Raw genomic sequence first — 16,339 nt, forward strand, 5'->3', positions numbered from 1 at the left:
CATATAGTAAATAGTAATGGTGCCCAGTGTGATCACTTACAAGTTACATACTTACAACTTTCAAACTACAAGCTCTTATTGACAACAAAAGCTCCCCAAGATAGTTCATCAAAAGCTAATGTTTCAACAAAATAAATATCAATTTGTCTCTCATTGGTACAAGATATTATGAATTTATGAACAATATTTACAACACTTTCGTAGGATTGCATGTTTGCCTCCCAGCAAATTCTATTTGTGATGTTGTTGTTTTTCTCCATTTCAGAACACTTCAAAAAGAAATTGAAAGTTGTCTTGAAAACCCTGAGAAGGTTGCTGGTATATTCCTAAGATATGTAAGTTTAGAACTTGTTTTGACATAGGATTCATCAAAGTGTTCTATTCTCACATCAGACTTGAAGCCAGTCTTCACAGTTTTGTCATTAATTATGAAATATTGAAATTGATCACCTATGGCATGGATTCAATTCTTGTAAGTAATTGGGCTTTTTTTCAAAAAAAATGTAAGAAAAGTTACCAATATTAAATTTGTAATAAATTCATTTTACATTAGATACTGACTTGTAATAAATTCATTTTTTGCATGCCTGAACTGATAAGTTCCAGTATATAGGCATGGTGCTGTGTCTGTCTGTCTCTCTCTCTATACATGTGTGTGAGTGTGTGCGACTTAAACTCAAAAACCACCAGACCGATTGCCTTGGTATTTGGTGGGGAGATTATAGTTGGTGTCTAGTTTGTAAATTGTTTAAAGCAAAATGATGGCATCACAGGTATGTGATTTGGGTCAAAAAATGTCATTTTTAGCACAACTGAACTGAGGTTCAGTAGTGCTATAGGGATCACCCGGCGTCTGTCTGTCTGTCTGTCTGTCTGTCTGTCTGTGTGTGTGTGTGTGTGTGTGTGTGTGTGTGTGTGTGTGTGTGTGTGTGTGTGTGTGTGTGTGTGTTTGTATAACCAACTTAAAGTAAAAAACTGCTGAACCGATTGCCATGATATTTGGTGGGTCCATTACCTTGGGTGTCTACTTGGCAAATTGTGCAAATCAAAATGATCGCATCACAGGTGTGTGATTTGGGTCAAAAAATGTGATTTTTGGTCAAAAATCTTAAACTCAGAAACTACTGCGCAGATTGGTGCGAAATTTGGTGGGAACATTGTTAAGGGGTGTAAAGTAAGATTTGTTCATGATGTGATGATTCCATCAGTGATATGCAAATTAGGGCTAAAAATGTGTCTTTTTGGTTAAAAATCTATAATTCCAAAACTACTGAGCAGATTGGGCTGAAATTTAATGGGAATGCATCTAGGGATGTGTGGACGAAGAAATATTAAGCATACAATGATTCCATGAGTGATATGCAAATTAGGTGTAAAAATGTTCATTTTTGGTCAAAAACTTATATCTCAAAAAATACTTGGTCACCGAGTCTCAAACTTGGTGAGATGTTTCTTAAAGTGTTATTCTGCAGATTTTCTTCAAAACATTTTGAGGAAATTGGCCCTAGCGACCATGACCATGCCCTTAACAACAACCAAATGGCAGTATATTTTGGTCAAATAACAACATCATCTGGTAGGCTAAGAAGTAAACATTCAAAAAATGTATTCAAATACCCTAACAACCATGACCACACCCATAGCAACAGCCAAACGGTTGTGTATTTCACAAAGATAACAGGGATTAATAGACAATCGAATAAACATTCAAAAATGTATATAAATTTGCCTAGCAACAAGACCACGCCCATAGCAACAGCCAAATAATCACGTATATTGCAAAGATAACAACAGGGATTAATAGACAATTGAATAAACATTCAAAAAATGTATGTAAATATGCCTAGCAACAAGACCACGCCCATAGCAACCGCCAAATGATCATATATGTTGCAAAGATAATATCAGGAATTCATACACAAGTGAACAAAAACATACAAAAATGTATGCAAATATATCTAACAACAAGACCACGACCATAGCAACAGCCAAATGATAGCATATATCGTAAAGATAGCAACATGGTTGGATAGGCAACTGGATAGTCATTCAACAAATGAACACTTCTTGTTAGCATGGACTACCATATCGATAAACATTTTTAAAAACTGTACAGTTGTGCTACAACACCATTGGCAGTATTTTGGGTCAAAAAACTTAAACTCCAAAACTACTGTGTAGAGTGGTCTGAAATTTAGTGGGAGCCTTGGTGGGGTGCTTAGATTAAGAATTATTCATAACATGATGATTCCATTAGTAATATGCAAATTAGGGCTACAAATGTGTTTTTGGTTAAAAATCTTTAATTCCAAAACTGTTTAGCAAATTGGGCTGAAATTTAATGGGGATATATTTGGGGGTGTATAGATGAAGACATATTAAGTATATAATGATATCATCAGTGATATGCAAATTAGGTGTAAAAATGCGAATTTTGGTCAACAAACTTTTATCTCAAAAAGTACTTGGTCAGTGAAACTTGATGAGAAGTGTTATGCAGATTTTCTTCACAACATTTGACACAATTGGCCCTAGCAACCATGACCACGCCCTTAGCAACAACCAAATGGTAGTATATTTTGGTCAAATAACAACATCATCTTTAGGCAAGTGATTAAACATTCAAAAATGTATGCAAATATCTCTGGCAACCATGACCATGCCCATAGCAAGAGCCAAAACGGTGGTGTATTTCACAAAGATAATGATAGGGATTCTTAGACAAGTGAATAGACATTCATCAAATGTATGTAAATATACCTAGCAACAAGACCACACCCATAGCAACAGCCAAATTATCATGTTTATTGCAAAGATAACATCAGGGATTCATAGACAAGTGAAGGGACATTCATAAAATGTATGCAAATATGTGTAGCAACCCAATCACGCCCATAGCAACAGCCAAATGATCGCATATATCGCAAAGATAGCAACATGGTTGGATAGGCAACTGGATAAACATTCAGCAAATGAATACCTATTACTTAGCATGGATCAGCATGTGGTTAAAAAGTTGTGCTACAATGCCATTGGCGCTATTTTACTATTTTACTTTATCCTGTCTCAACAATATACTTGTAGCCTAGTAGCATATAGTGTGAAATCTAAACAAATATATGTTTTTGTTTTTGTTGTTGTTGTTGTTGTTGTCATCGTTGTCGTCGTCATTGTCGCTGTTGTTGTTGTTTTCACAGGAAAGGATATTACAAATGTATGTTATTTACTGTCAAATAAACCTAAATCAGAATTTTTGTTGTTGTTTTCACAGGAAAGGAGATTACAAATGTATGTTATTTACTGTCAAAATAAACCTAAATCAGAATTTATTACATCAGAGTATGAATCATTCTTTGACGTAAGTTTTTAAAATTTCTTGTCGTTTTATTTATAAGTTAAATAGTTTCTCATTCTCAAAATATTGCAAAAAGGGTTTTAGTAATGGTGCATGTGCAATGCATTGTGGTCACCAATTCAATACACTTACTGCAAGAAATGGCTGATGCCTACTGATTACACATCATTTTCCATTGCACCAGCAAGCTATGGACTCTTCTGTTAATGTTTAGACTAGACAAACACATAACAACTGTCTAGGTCAGTGTACAAACACAAATAGATGCCTGACAGATACCAATCTAAGTTACTGGTGATAGATATTTTGAGAACTTAAACTCTGAGTGTGTAATTTCTATGTGAATAACTGGATAAGTACACATCAGACAGACAACAGTTTTGTAAAAGCAGAACACGCTGACAAGGCACACCATAACTTTAACTTATCATCTTGTTTTGACTCCTTAGGTTTCTGTAATTAAGTTCAGGTACACCAAATATTGAACATTTTATTGGATTAAGATTTTGTTATTGATTTATAAGAATTGTAAACTGTGGAGTGTAAACGACAGCTAAATGTCATTAATACATAGACTTTCATTTTGGACTAACAACATATTGATGCAGACATTCTAGAATTTCATATTTTTGAAAAATTTAAATGAAAGTTTTGTGAAGGAGTAGTATATGCATTTTGAACTCCAGAAAACTACGTACAATACAAGTAGTGTGAATTATATGATATTGAATATTGAATTATCTTATTTCATTCATTTTCCAGGAATTAAAACTCAAATTAGGCCATAAATTAGCATTATCAGATCTGCTTATAAAGCCAGTACAGAGGATTATGAAGTATCAACTTTTAATTAAGGTAAGATAAACTAAGATACATTTGTAATATATTTATTTAAATGTGATGCTTTTACCCGTGTACACTCATACATTGTAATATGTATGTAAATGTAATGCTTTCACTCGTGTACACTCATACATTGTAATATGTATGTAAATGTAATGCTTTCACTCGTGTACACTCATACATTGTAATATGTATGTACCTGTGATGCTTTCACTCGTGTACACTCATACATTGTAATATGTATGTAAATGTGATGCTTTCACTCGTGTACACTCATACATTGTAATATGTATGTACCTGTGATGCTTTCACTCGTGTACACTCATACATTGTAATATGTATGTAAATGTAATGCTTTCACTCGTGTACACTCATACATTGTAATATGTATGTAAATGTGATGCTTTCACCCGTGTATACTCATACATTGTAATATGTATGTAAATGTAATGCTTTCACTCGTGTACACTCATACATTGTAATATGTATGTAAATGTAATGCTTTCACTCGTGTACACTCATACATTGTAATATGTATGTACCTGTGATGCTTTCACCTGTGTACACTCATACATTGTAATATGTATGTAAATGTAATGCTTTCACTCGTGTACACTCATACATTGTAATATGTATGTAAATGTAATGCTTTCACTCGTGTACACTCATACATTGTAATATGTATGTACCTGTGATGCTTTCACTCGTGTACACTCATACATTGTAATATGTATGTAAATGTAATGCTTTCACTCGTGTACACTCATACATTGTAATATGTATGTAAATGTAATGCTTTCACTCGTGTACACTCATACATTGTAATATGTATGTAAATGTAATGCTTTCAGTCGTGTACACTCATACATTGTAATATGTATGTACCTGTGATGCTTTTACCTGTGTATACTCATACATTGTAATATGTATGTAAATGTAATGCTTTCACTCGTGTACACTCATACATTGTAATATGTATGTAAATGTAATGCTTTCACTCGTGTACACTCATACATTGTAATATGTATGTACCTGTGATGCTTTCACCTGTGTACACTCATACATTGTAATATGTATGTACCTGTGATGCTTTCACTCGTGTACACTCATACATTGTAATATGTAACTATGTAAATGTAATGCTTTCACCCGTGTACACTCATACATTGTAATATGTATGTACATGTGTTGCTTTTACCTGTGTACACTCATACATTGTAATATGTAATACTATGTACCAGTGATGCTTTTACCCGTGTACACTCATACTCATGGTGTTTGCAGTGCAGTCCAATACTGAACACATTTATTGTATACCTGTGCGCACTGGTGAAAACATCACAGGTACATACATATTGTGCATAGGATTTTCATGGAATTTTGCTGTTTTGGATAAACGATATTTGAATGTCATGGTGTGCATGCCTGCCAATGTGGGTACTCAGGGCCTAGGGCAATCATACTGCCTTGTGATATGTGTTCTGCTGCACTTCATGTATAACCACAGAGAACACTGCAAACACTATAAATGTCTAGTTTCATTTCAGGATTTTTTGAAACAGAGTAAAAAGATGGGTATTGACACAAAAGATATTGAGAAAGCAGTTGAAATTATGCGTATTGTTCCAAAAAGAGCCAACGACATGATGGCTTTAGGAAGATTACAAGGATGGGATGTGAGTATGACAAGGTTGCCACTCCTATTTTACTATTGGTCAATGTCTTAATTCATTGACATGCTACATAAAGATGATGCTTGTTCACACACTTAGATTGAAAATAAATAAAACAATATGTTCATCAATTTTGTTGACAGGCATTTGTTGTTTATCAGGTTGTCAGTGGCTTAGTAGTTAGGTTGTATGGTTGTAGCACAGGCACTTGGTCCCCAAGATATGTATCAGAATACAATAAAATGTCGATAATATCGTTAATATTTATGTATTTAGCCAACTATATATCAAAGGGGTAAAATTACATTTGTTTCTGTGATCGCACAGGTTCACTCACCGCAAAAGATAACACAAGGTAGGAAAGACAACCACCATTACCGTACGTAACATGAACTTTCAACTGGCTATTTCACTCAGCAAACATTTTGAAAATTTTACCTTCCGTCACTTCCTAGTTCCCAAATTTAATAATCTTCTGATAAATTGTGTCATTACAATCGCAGACTATGCCTACCAAAGATATCAACCGATTTCTGATGCCATGTAGGAGAATTGGAGCAAATAAATTTTTCTAACTACCTTCCAGAACATCATTGGATATTAATGATTACGTGGTAAATGGAGAGAGTCACTATCGGCCATAACATGTAATATGTGTACTGCTGTTATATAAAGGTCTAGGGACAATATGCAAAATAGGTAGTTAGAAAAAATTTACCTGCTCCTATTCTCCTACATGGTGTCAGATATCGGTTGATATCTTTGGTAGGCATGATCTGATTGTAACAACGACATGATTTATCGGAAGGTTATTAAATTTGGGAACTAGGAAGTGACGGAAGGTAAAATTTTCGAAATGTTTGCTGAGTGAAATGGCGAGTTGAAAGTTCATGTTTACATATGGTAATGGCAGTTGTCTTTCTTACCATATTATCTTTCAAGGTGAGTGAACCTGCGCGATCACAGAAACAAGTGTAATTTACCCCTTTGATATATAGTTGGCTAAATATGTAAATATTAACAATATTATCAACATTTTATTGTATTCTGATAGAACATTCTGATACATATCTCAGGAACCAAGTGCCTGTGGGCTGTAGTCTGAGTTGTTTATCAGGTTGTCAGTGGCCGAGTAGTTAGGTTGTTTGGCTGTATACTTATAGTCTGAGTTTTAATGCCCCAAGTGTCAGCTGGATTTGATTTTTCCAAAATTAGCCAGTTCTGTATGTATCAAGGGTGATACTCATTCCAAACTATGGTTTCCTCCCACTGTAACATTTGGACAGTAAACAAGTGACTGTATATGAATTTCTGAAGGTGATTTGTTTATAATATTATATTATTATTTCTTATGATTTCAGGGTAAAATCACAGCACAGGGGAAACTTCTACGTCAGGACACACTTCTAGTTTCAGAAGGCATTGCCAGCCTTCAACATTTCAAGGGCAAAGAGAGAAGAGTATTCTTGTTTGAACAGATGATCCTATTTAGTGAAGAATTAGAGAAGAAAAAAGGCTCACTTTATCATCCTGGTTTTATCTACAAAAATAGTGCAAAGGTTAGTACAAATAGAGGGCATAGGTCAGTACAAATAGAGGGCAAAGGTCAGTACAAATAGAGGGCAAAGGTCAGTACAAATAGAGGGCATAGGTCAGTACAAATAGAGGGCAAAGGTCAGTACAAATAGAGGGCAAAGGTCAGTACAAATAGAGGGCAAAGGTCAGTACAAATAGAGGGCAAAGGTCAGTACAAATAGAGGGCAAAGGTCAGTACAAATAGAGGGCAAAGGTCAGTACAAATAGAGGGCATAGGTCAGTACAAATAGAGGGCAAAGGTCAGTACAAATAGAGGGCAAAGGTCAGTACAAATAGAGGGCAAAGGTCAGTACAAATAGAGGGCAAAGGTCAGTACAAATGGAGGGCAAAGGTCAGTACAAATGGAGGGCAAAGGTCAGTACAAATGGAGGGCAAAGGTCAGTACAAATAGAGGGCAAAGGTCAGTACAAATAGAGGGCAAAGGTCAGTACAAATAGAGGGCATAGGCCAGTACAAATAGAGGGCAAAGGTCAGTACAAATAGAGGGCAAAGGTCAGTACAAATAGAGGGCAAAGGTCAGCATAAAAATAATGTCATTGACATGATTTTTAGGAAAGATTTTGTATTCAGTTAATACTTGCAGTATATTTAATTTTAAAATAAATCTTACCCATGACAGGATGCACACATAATAGACCATTATCCGTCTCGCGGGAGACGCCATTGAGTGCATAGCAACCACATTCGGGTGGTCAAGCTGAATTGTCAACCGCTTAGCAACACCATTGTTCTCGACGTCATCGTACGTACAGTGCAGTATGTATGATAGATCAAGGGAAGCAAACTTTTAAAATATGGTTGTAAAAACGATGTGCGTATGTAAAATTCGCCGGCTGGGGATTCATAACTAGCCGTCAGACGTGACAGTGATTTTTGGCCGTCTGGGCGCAGATGAAGAGCGGTTGAGATTGACAGTGTTACCTTTAAAATCAGTTTTAACATGAACTTGAAAATATTAGAGTTGGATCCACTCGAGGATCGCAGGCTATGGTTGAAAACTTGCATGTCAGGTCGCGAATATTGTATCCTATTTTTAAACAACGTCTAAAATTTGATACAATGTCATAACTTTTTCATAGACTTTTTATACGTCGCGTAGCGTCGTCTAAAAACCAACACAACAAAGTGTATGGGATCACTTTACTGTAACGTGCCGTTAATAGTTGGCAATGATGTAATTCTTAGTCTGTAATTCGTCAGCTAAATTCATCAGGGTCCGCTAAAAACTTTGAAAACGGTTGAGAATTTTTTTTCACTGTCTTTGATTTTATCATATAAATTTATAAATGAGCTATATATATGTATTTAAAATTAAAATTTAGAGATACTATGTTGTTTTAGTTTACGAATTTCGACTATGAGTTCTACAACATGTTCATCGAACTCAAGTATAAACATGGCTGACACATACACGTGTTTCACGCATCCCCGGTGATTCCCTATTCTAGTTCCTAACGACTGTATTCCGATTTTACTCTAAGTTATCTTCATACAGTACTAGTCTAGTTCCTGACGACCGTATTCCGATTTTACTCTACGTTTTTAAGGTAGGGTAAAATGGGAATTCGGTCGTCTGGAACTAGACTGGCAGGTATTGTATGAAGATAACATATGGCAAAATCGGAATACGATTGTCAGGAACTGACTATGATTTCCCGACCTGTGACGATAATTTAGAACTTTTCAATTCTGAACTCTAGGACCAAAACGGGACATTAGCACTCTAAAAATGTGTAAGACTTTTAGCTTTCGTCCGTATTTGTCAACAGTGTAAATGTCAACGGTTCATAAGGGCTTACGGCCGGTGGATGTGTAGTACTACACCACACTTCATGTGCATTGCATTCTAATATACTTATATTGAATATTGGTGACGGGAAATGTTTCCACCATGTACATGTGTACTAATAATCAACTACTCGATTTTGCTTGTCATTAATTACCATTTCTCAAGATTGAAATATTATAGCCATCTAGTATGTTGCATAAGTTTGGCACTGACAATGTATTCCCAGAAATGACAGTCAGTTCGGAAATATAATGACGGTGTGACACTGACGTATCCTTCTTTTAACTTGTTGTTGACATGCCATATTTTCGTAACATGCTCTTTAGTTTGTGTATTTTCAATTTTTCAATGTCTTCCATGATGACTTACGATTGTAGATGGTCAAAAACGGTAGTATTTTTTTCAGACTAATGCATTGACTTTCATGTGAACAACATGGCCACTCCGCAAAGCTTGACCTCCGTAGCAACCGTTGCTAGGTTATTTGCATATCTCGCGAGATCTGCCGCGAGACGGGAAATGCTTTATTGTGATACATGTAGCATTTCGACTCCATCTCAAGAAAGCCTACAGACATGTAAACATAGTCAGAAATTGATTGCCTGGAGACTTGACCAATAAAAGCCAGTAAAATGTAGCTTGATTATTTTTAATAGGTAAATACAATGTCACTACAAGATATCAAAGATGACCCACTCAAATTCCGTCTGACAGCACGCACAAAGAACGGCTCTGAAACATTTGTTATACAGTGTGTCTCAGAAGAAAGTAAACAACAGTGGCTAAAGGAAGTTGGAGAACTTCTTGATAAACAACAGAACTTTCTCAGAGGTAAGACATGAAAATTGTCCATCTCAACAGATGTTCATTGGAGCACAAATGAGCCTTTAAAATTTCCTATTCAACCAGAGGGTGGTATTCATTTTGTTTGTGATTGCATGGTATGTACATTGATTGTAACAAAGTACACATGTCCTATAAAGCTTGTTGATGTAGCCTTTAATTTTAATGAGTCATTCAGGGTGTTAATTAGAAGCTGACGGTAAGACAAAATTTTCAAGTACTATTATCATTTTTCCTGCCACACAGCTCCTAGACAGAAGTCAAATATATTGAACTAAGTTAATCAACAAAAGTAAACTATGCAAACCACATAAAAGTTTGGACATTTGAATGATCACAACAAAACCATCACACAATTCCAGTATACATGTACAATATGATAAAAGACAAATTATACAGAACCTTGTAATATTGGTGTAAAGAGAGTACTCAAGGAGGTTTCTACAGCAAAGTAAAATTCTGTATATAACCTGGTGGAGCAGGAAAAATGAGCTGTGTAGCAGGAAAAATGATAATAGTACTTGAATTGAATGCATATTTATCAAATTACTATATTGAGAAACTAAGACAAGGGAGCACTTTCAGTTTACATCTGGTAGACATCGGCTTTGCATATGATCAACAACTAACAATCCATTGGGCAACTTTTTTCCAAACATTTTCCAGCTCTCCAGTCGCCAATTGAATACCAGAAAGAACTTGAAGGAGGAAGCAGAAATAGTTTGGGACTAGGGTGAGTAAAGATGATAAATAAGGTCATTTTGGGTATACAGTGGTAGTGGAAAGTTTAAGTTAAATCAGTTGCAATCGTGGTGAATACTGAAACAAGCACTGCCAAGACATTCATACAGGTTGATAGGTAAATAATTGTTGCAGACTGTATCCAATGAAATGCTGGCTGTTATCATTGGAAAACATGGCCTTGGATCAACAGACTAACAAGTCTTGGTGTAACATACATTGTCTAATTGATATTATATGTTAACCGCCACTCAGTGAATACAGAGATATAATGTGATATGTGCCACACACAGTATAGACATGGTTCAAACTAGTCATACTAGATATAATGTGATATGTGCCACACACAGTATGGACATGGTTCAAACTAGTCATACTAGATATAATGTGATATGTGCCACACACAGTATAGACATGGTTCAAACTAGTCATACTAGATATAATGTGATATGTGCCACACACAGTATAGACATGGTTCAAACTAGTCATACTAGATATAATGTGATATGTGCCACACACAGTATAGACATGGTTCAAACTAGTCATACTAGATATAATGTGATATGTGCCACACACAGTATGGACATGGTTCAAACTAGTCATACTAGATATAATGTGATATGTGCCACACACAGTATGGACATGGTTCAAACTAGTCATACTAGATATAATGTGATATGTGTCACACACAGTATGGACATGGTTCAAACTAGTCATACTAGATATAATGTGATATGTGTCACACACAGTATAGACATGGTTCAAACTAGTCATACTAGATATAATGTGATATGTGCCACACACAGTATAGACATGGTTCAAACTAGTCATACTAGATATAATGTGATATGTGCCACACACAGTATAGACATGGTTCAAACTAGTCATACTAGATATAATGTGATATGTGCCACACACAGTATGGACATGGTTCAAACTAGTCATACTAGATATAATGTGATATGTGCCACACACAGTATGGACATGGTTCAAACTAGTCATACTAGATATAATGTGATATGTGTCACACACAGTATAGACATGGTTCAAACTAGTCATACTAGATATAATGTGATATGTGTCACACACAGTATAGACATGGTTCAAACTAGTCATACTAGATATAATGTGATATGTGCCACACACAGTCTAGACATGGTTCAAACTAGTCAAACTAGATATAATGTGATATGTGCCACACACAGTATAGACATGGTTCAAACTAGTCATACTAGATATAATGTGATATGTGCCACACACAGTATAAACATGGTTCAAACTAGTCATACTAGATATAATGTGATATGTGTCACACACAGTATAGACATGGTTCAAACTAGTCATACTAGATATAATGTGATATGTGTCACACACAATGTGGACATCGTTCAAACTAGTCATACTAGATATAATGTGATATGTGCCACACACAGTGTGGACATGGTTCAAACTAGTCATACTAGATATAATGTGATATGTGCCACACACAGTATAGACATGGTTCAAACTAGTCATACTAGATATAATGTGATATGTGTCACACACAGTATAGACATGGTTCAAACTAGTCATACTAGATATAATGTGATATGTGTCACACACAATGTGGACATGGTTCAAACTAGTCATACTAGATATAATGTGATATGTGCCACACACAGTGTGGACATGGTTCAAACTAGTCATACTAGATATAATGTGATATGTGTCACACACAGTATAGGCATGGTTCAAACTAGTCATACTAGATATAATGTGATATGTGCCACACACAGTGTGGACATGGTTCAAACTAGTCATACTAGATATAATGTGATATGTGTCACACACAGTGTGGACATGGTTCAAACTAGTCATACTAGATATAATGTGATATGTGTCACACACAGTATAGACATGGTTCAAACTAGTCATACTAGATATAATGTGATATGTGTCACACACAGTGTGGACATGGTTCAAACTAGTCATACTAGATATAATGTGATATGTGTCACACACAGTATAGACATGGTTCAAACTAGTCATACTAGATATAATGTGATATGTGTCACACACAGTGTGGACATGGTTCAAACTAGTCATACTAGATATAATGTGATATGTGTCACACACAGTGTGGGCATGGTTCAAACTAGTCATACTAGATATAATGTGATATGTGTCACACACAGTGTGGACATGGTTCAAACTAGTCATACTAGATATAATGTGATATGTGCCACACACAGTGTGGACATGGTTCAAACTAGTCATACTAGATATAATGTGATATGTGCCACACACAGTCTAGACATGGTTCAAACTAGTCATACTAGATATAATGTGATATGTGCCACACACAGTCTAGACATGGTTCAAACTAGTCATACTAGATATAATGTGATATGTGTCACACACAGTGTGGACATGGTTCAAACTAGTCATACTAGATATAATGTGATATGTGTCACACACAGTCTAGACATGGTTCTACCTAAATGACCCAGTCATACTTATTTGGTGTGTTTTAAATACAGCCTGGACATGGTTCCACCGGGTCATACTAGGTCAGCGTCACAACCAGCTACAGAGACAGGAGCCTTAAGGAAAACAGACTCTCATTCCACAGGAGCAACCAAGAAAATCCACAAAAAGGGATCACCAGCTAGGACAGGGAAGGCTGAAAAACAACAAAAGGAACACAGACGGCATCAAACAATGCCTGCAGGAATTACCATAAATGAACTGAAAGACAGTGGAGTTATACCTCCAACATCAAAGAAAATTGCTGAGGGACGCAAGTCTGTGCCCAGTGATGAACAACATCTCATTAAGACTGACAAATTGAAAGTTGGTGGCGAAGTACGAAAAAACTCTCTGCAGACTGAGAAAACGTCAAGTTCACCAACAGTTAAAAGGAAATTCCTTGAAGGAATTATGCAGTCATTTAGGAAACCAAAAAATGAGAGTCCGTGTCTGTCCCCAGTGCCACGGGACTCCTCGCCAAAACCAACAGGAAGAGGTTCCATTGAATCCTCACCAGTGAGGATAAGGACTCAGGAACATGAGGACGCAAAAAGACATAGCAGTGCATCGTTTGAAAACAGACTAAGTTACACGTCTACTTCCAGCACAGAACAAGAGGATCATACAACAGTAAGTATTATGCATGCACCACCAGACTAGCTGAACATCTATTTGGGGTAGGTATGGATGTACCACCGGACTTTCTGCTTCTACTTGGGGTAGGTATGCATGTACCACCAGAGATGCTGAATATTACTAGGGGTAAGTATGCATGTGCCACCAGACTTAAATTGATGAATATTACTAGGGGTAGGTTTGCATGCACCACCAGACTTTCTGCCTTCTACTATACTAGGTATGAAGTGTGTGTGTCAGGTGTACATATTGAGCATTTTACCATTGATGCAAATTCCAGGTGTGTCTCAAGTCATGTGGAACATTCCAGCCAGTCAACTTCACCCTGTATGATGGTGATGTTACAGATTGACAATACTGGTGCAAGGGTATTTTCTAAAACATAATCCTAGGAATTGAGTATGACTCAGAGGGCTGCCATGGCTGATGACCGTTGATAAAGATTCAAACCACACTTTAAAAACAACATCAATTTATGTGGCATAAGCTGATCGAGTTTATAAATTTGGGGAATAATTTTAGCTTCAGAGTAAAATATTCCTGTAGTATTCTACTTGCTGTTAAAGCAAATGTAACCATCTGTTGATATCCCAAATTGTTTAATAGATCAAAGTATAGTGAGCATAATGTTTTAAAAACTTTTGTACAATTTATAAATATATGATGATTATAGTTGTACATGTTTTATTAGGTTAATTGGTCCTCTACTAACTTTGTTATCATTATGATGGGCTCTTTTCATCTGTCCATCTGTCCCTCCATAATATGTTATCTCTCAGCCATGGAATACCTGATTTCAATCAAACCTAGCCCAAAGGTGACATATCTTATGGGGCATGTGTATGTCCTTTTGTTTTGCGACATACCAAAATTTTACCAAATGGAAGCTGTATCTGTGGTCAAAAATCAATATTTACTGCATAACTCAAAAACTGTTACAGTAATACTGTAAGACTTTATTCAAGCGTCTACCCCATATTATCAGGTGCAAGCCTCCTTTTAGACCTTGACCTACTGGGTCAGTTATCAAATCAAGTTATTTCTTGCAATCAAGACACTTTGTCATATTTATTTGTTGTCAGTTTCTTTTAAATCAGGTTTACAGGTAATGCACAAAAAGAATACTATTCACCAGCTTTAATTTTGGGGTTCATACAATCTTTGACTGAATGGTAGCCATATTTCTTGTAAAATGTCAAGATTTTATGAATAATTCAAAACCTTTAATACATAAAGACTCCATTCAAGTGACTACCCCCATATTATCAGGTGCTTTCTTTCTTTATGATCTTGGCGTTTAACCTTTGACCTTTGACCTTCAGAGTGAATGATAAAAGTCAAGCTAATTCTAGATATCACAGACATTTTGTGGTATTTATTTATTGCCACCACTTTTTTTTGAGTCATGCCACCACCATTCAGTGATGCATATAGAAGTCAAGTATTTGAAAGGCTGTGTCTTCTACAAACACTTATTTCATCATATTGTCAACATTGTTTCAACTGTGTATTGTTCATTTTATAGGGGGAACCTAACGCAACATATGTTCGTGTCATCATGAGTTACTCGGCAGTCAAAGAAGATGAAATCACTGTACTCAAAGGAGAGACTGTACAAATCCTAGCCACCAATCAGCATAGTATGTACTTAGTGCACAGACCAGCCAATCAGGACTCGCCAGCAGCAGAAGGATGGATTCCTGGATACGTCCTTGGTCAGGAAAAGGAAAATGTTCCACTTGAAGGCGAATCACCAAACAATACCATGAAGTAAGGGATATACACACTGAATCATCACAATTCAAACTTCTTTTTTTGAAAATGAAAATGAAAATTTAAAAATAATTGAATGAAAGACTGCAGAAGTACTACTGAACATACCATTGGCTGTACTAGTAGTGAAAAATGCTGTGCTCTTATTACTGACTGTTAAACAAACTAACCATACAAGCTCTGTATATACATGTCCTGTTAAAACTACACTCAATTCAATGTCCATTGTCAATGTGTCAGTCTCAATCACCCGTTCTTGTCTCTTATTAACATATAGCTGTCCCCTCAACTTGACCTCCATGCAAAAGCAAAAGTCAAAATCAAGATTGTATTTCCGTCTCTTGGCTTTTTTGTGCCAACAAATTGAAAAGTGTAAGAAATGCACAATATCAAGAGTGAGTATACTTTCCAGAGTAGTTTTATTCGTAGTAGAGGGTTCCAATACATCTTGGCTTGACGCAAAAAATACCCACACAAATAGATGTACAAAGGTAGACAAATATAAGATCACTTTTTCAGAGCTGTTACAACAGCTTCACTCTAGATGTAGTAACTACCTCTCAGAGCTTCATGTGTGTTCTG

The 16,339-nt window shown here is 36.0% G+C and overlaps 1 protein-coding gene across 1 annotated transcript in view; it reads left to right on the forward strand.

The window, feature by feature from the left end:
• Positions 1–16,339, forward strand: part of LOC144451069 (triple functional domain protein-like) — a 365,406-nt gene that overhangs the window by 287,564 nt on the left and 61,503 nt on the right. Inside the window, exons 32-40 of the mRNA XM_078141839.1 lie at positions 266–335; positions 3,272–3,358; positions 4,118–4,210; positions 5,746–5,874; positions 7,233–7,430; positions 9,913–10,087; positions 10,766–10,832; positions 13,360–13,978; positions 15,510–15,754. Coding sequence (XP_077997965.1) covers positions 266–335; positions 3,272–3,358; positions 4,118–4,210; positions 5,746–5,874; positions 7,233–7,430; positions 9,913–10,087; positions 10,766–10,832; positions 13,360–13,978; positions 15,510–15,754 — 1,683 coding nt within the window. The remainder of the gene's footprint in view (positions 1–265; positions 336–3,271; positions 3,359–4,117; positions 4,211–5,745; positions 5,875–7,232; positions 7,431–9,912; positions 10,088–10,765; positions 10,833–13,359; positions 13,979–15,509; positions 15,755–16,339) is intronic.

The sequence above is a fragment of the Glandiceps talaboti genome, chromosome 20 (assembly GCF_964340395.1).
Source record: "Glandiceps talaboti chromosome 20, keGlaTala1.1, whole genome shotgun sequence".
NCBI lineage: Eukaryota > Metazoa > Hemichordata > Enteropneusta > Spengelidae > Glandiceps > Glandiceps talaboti.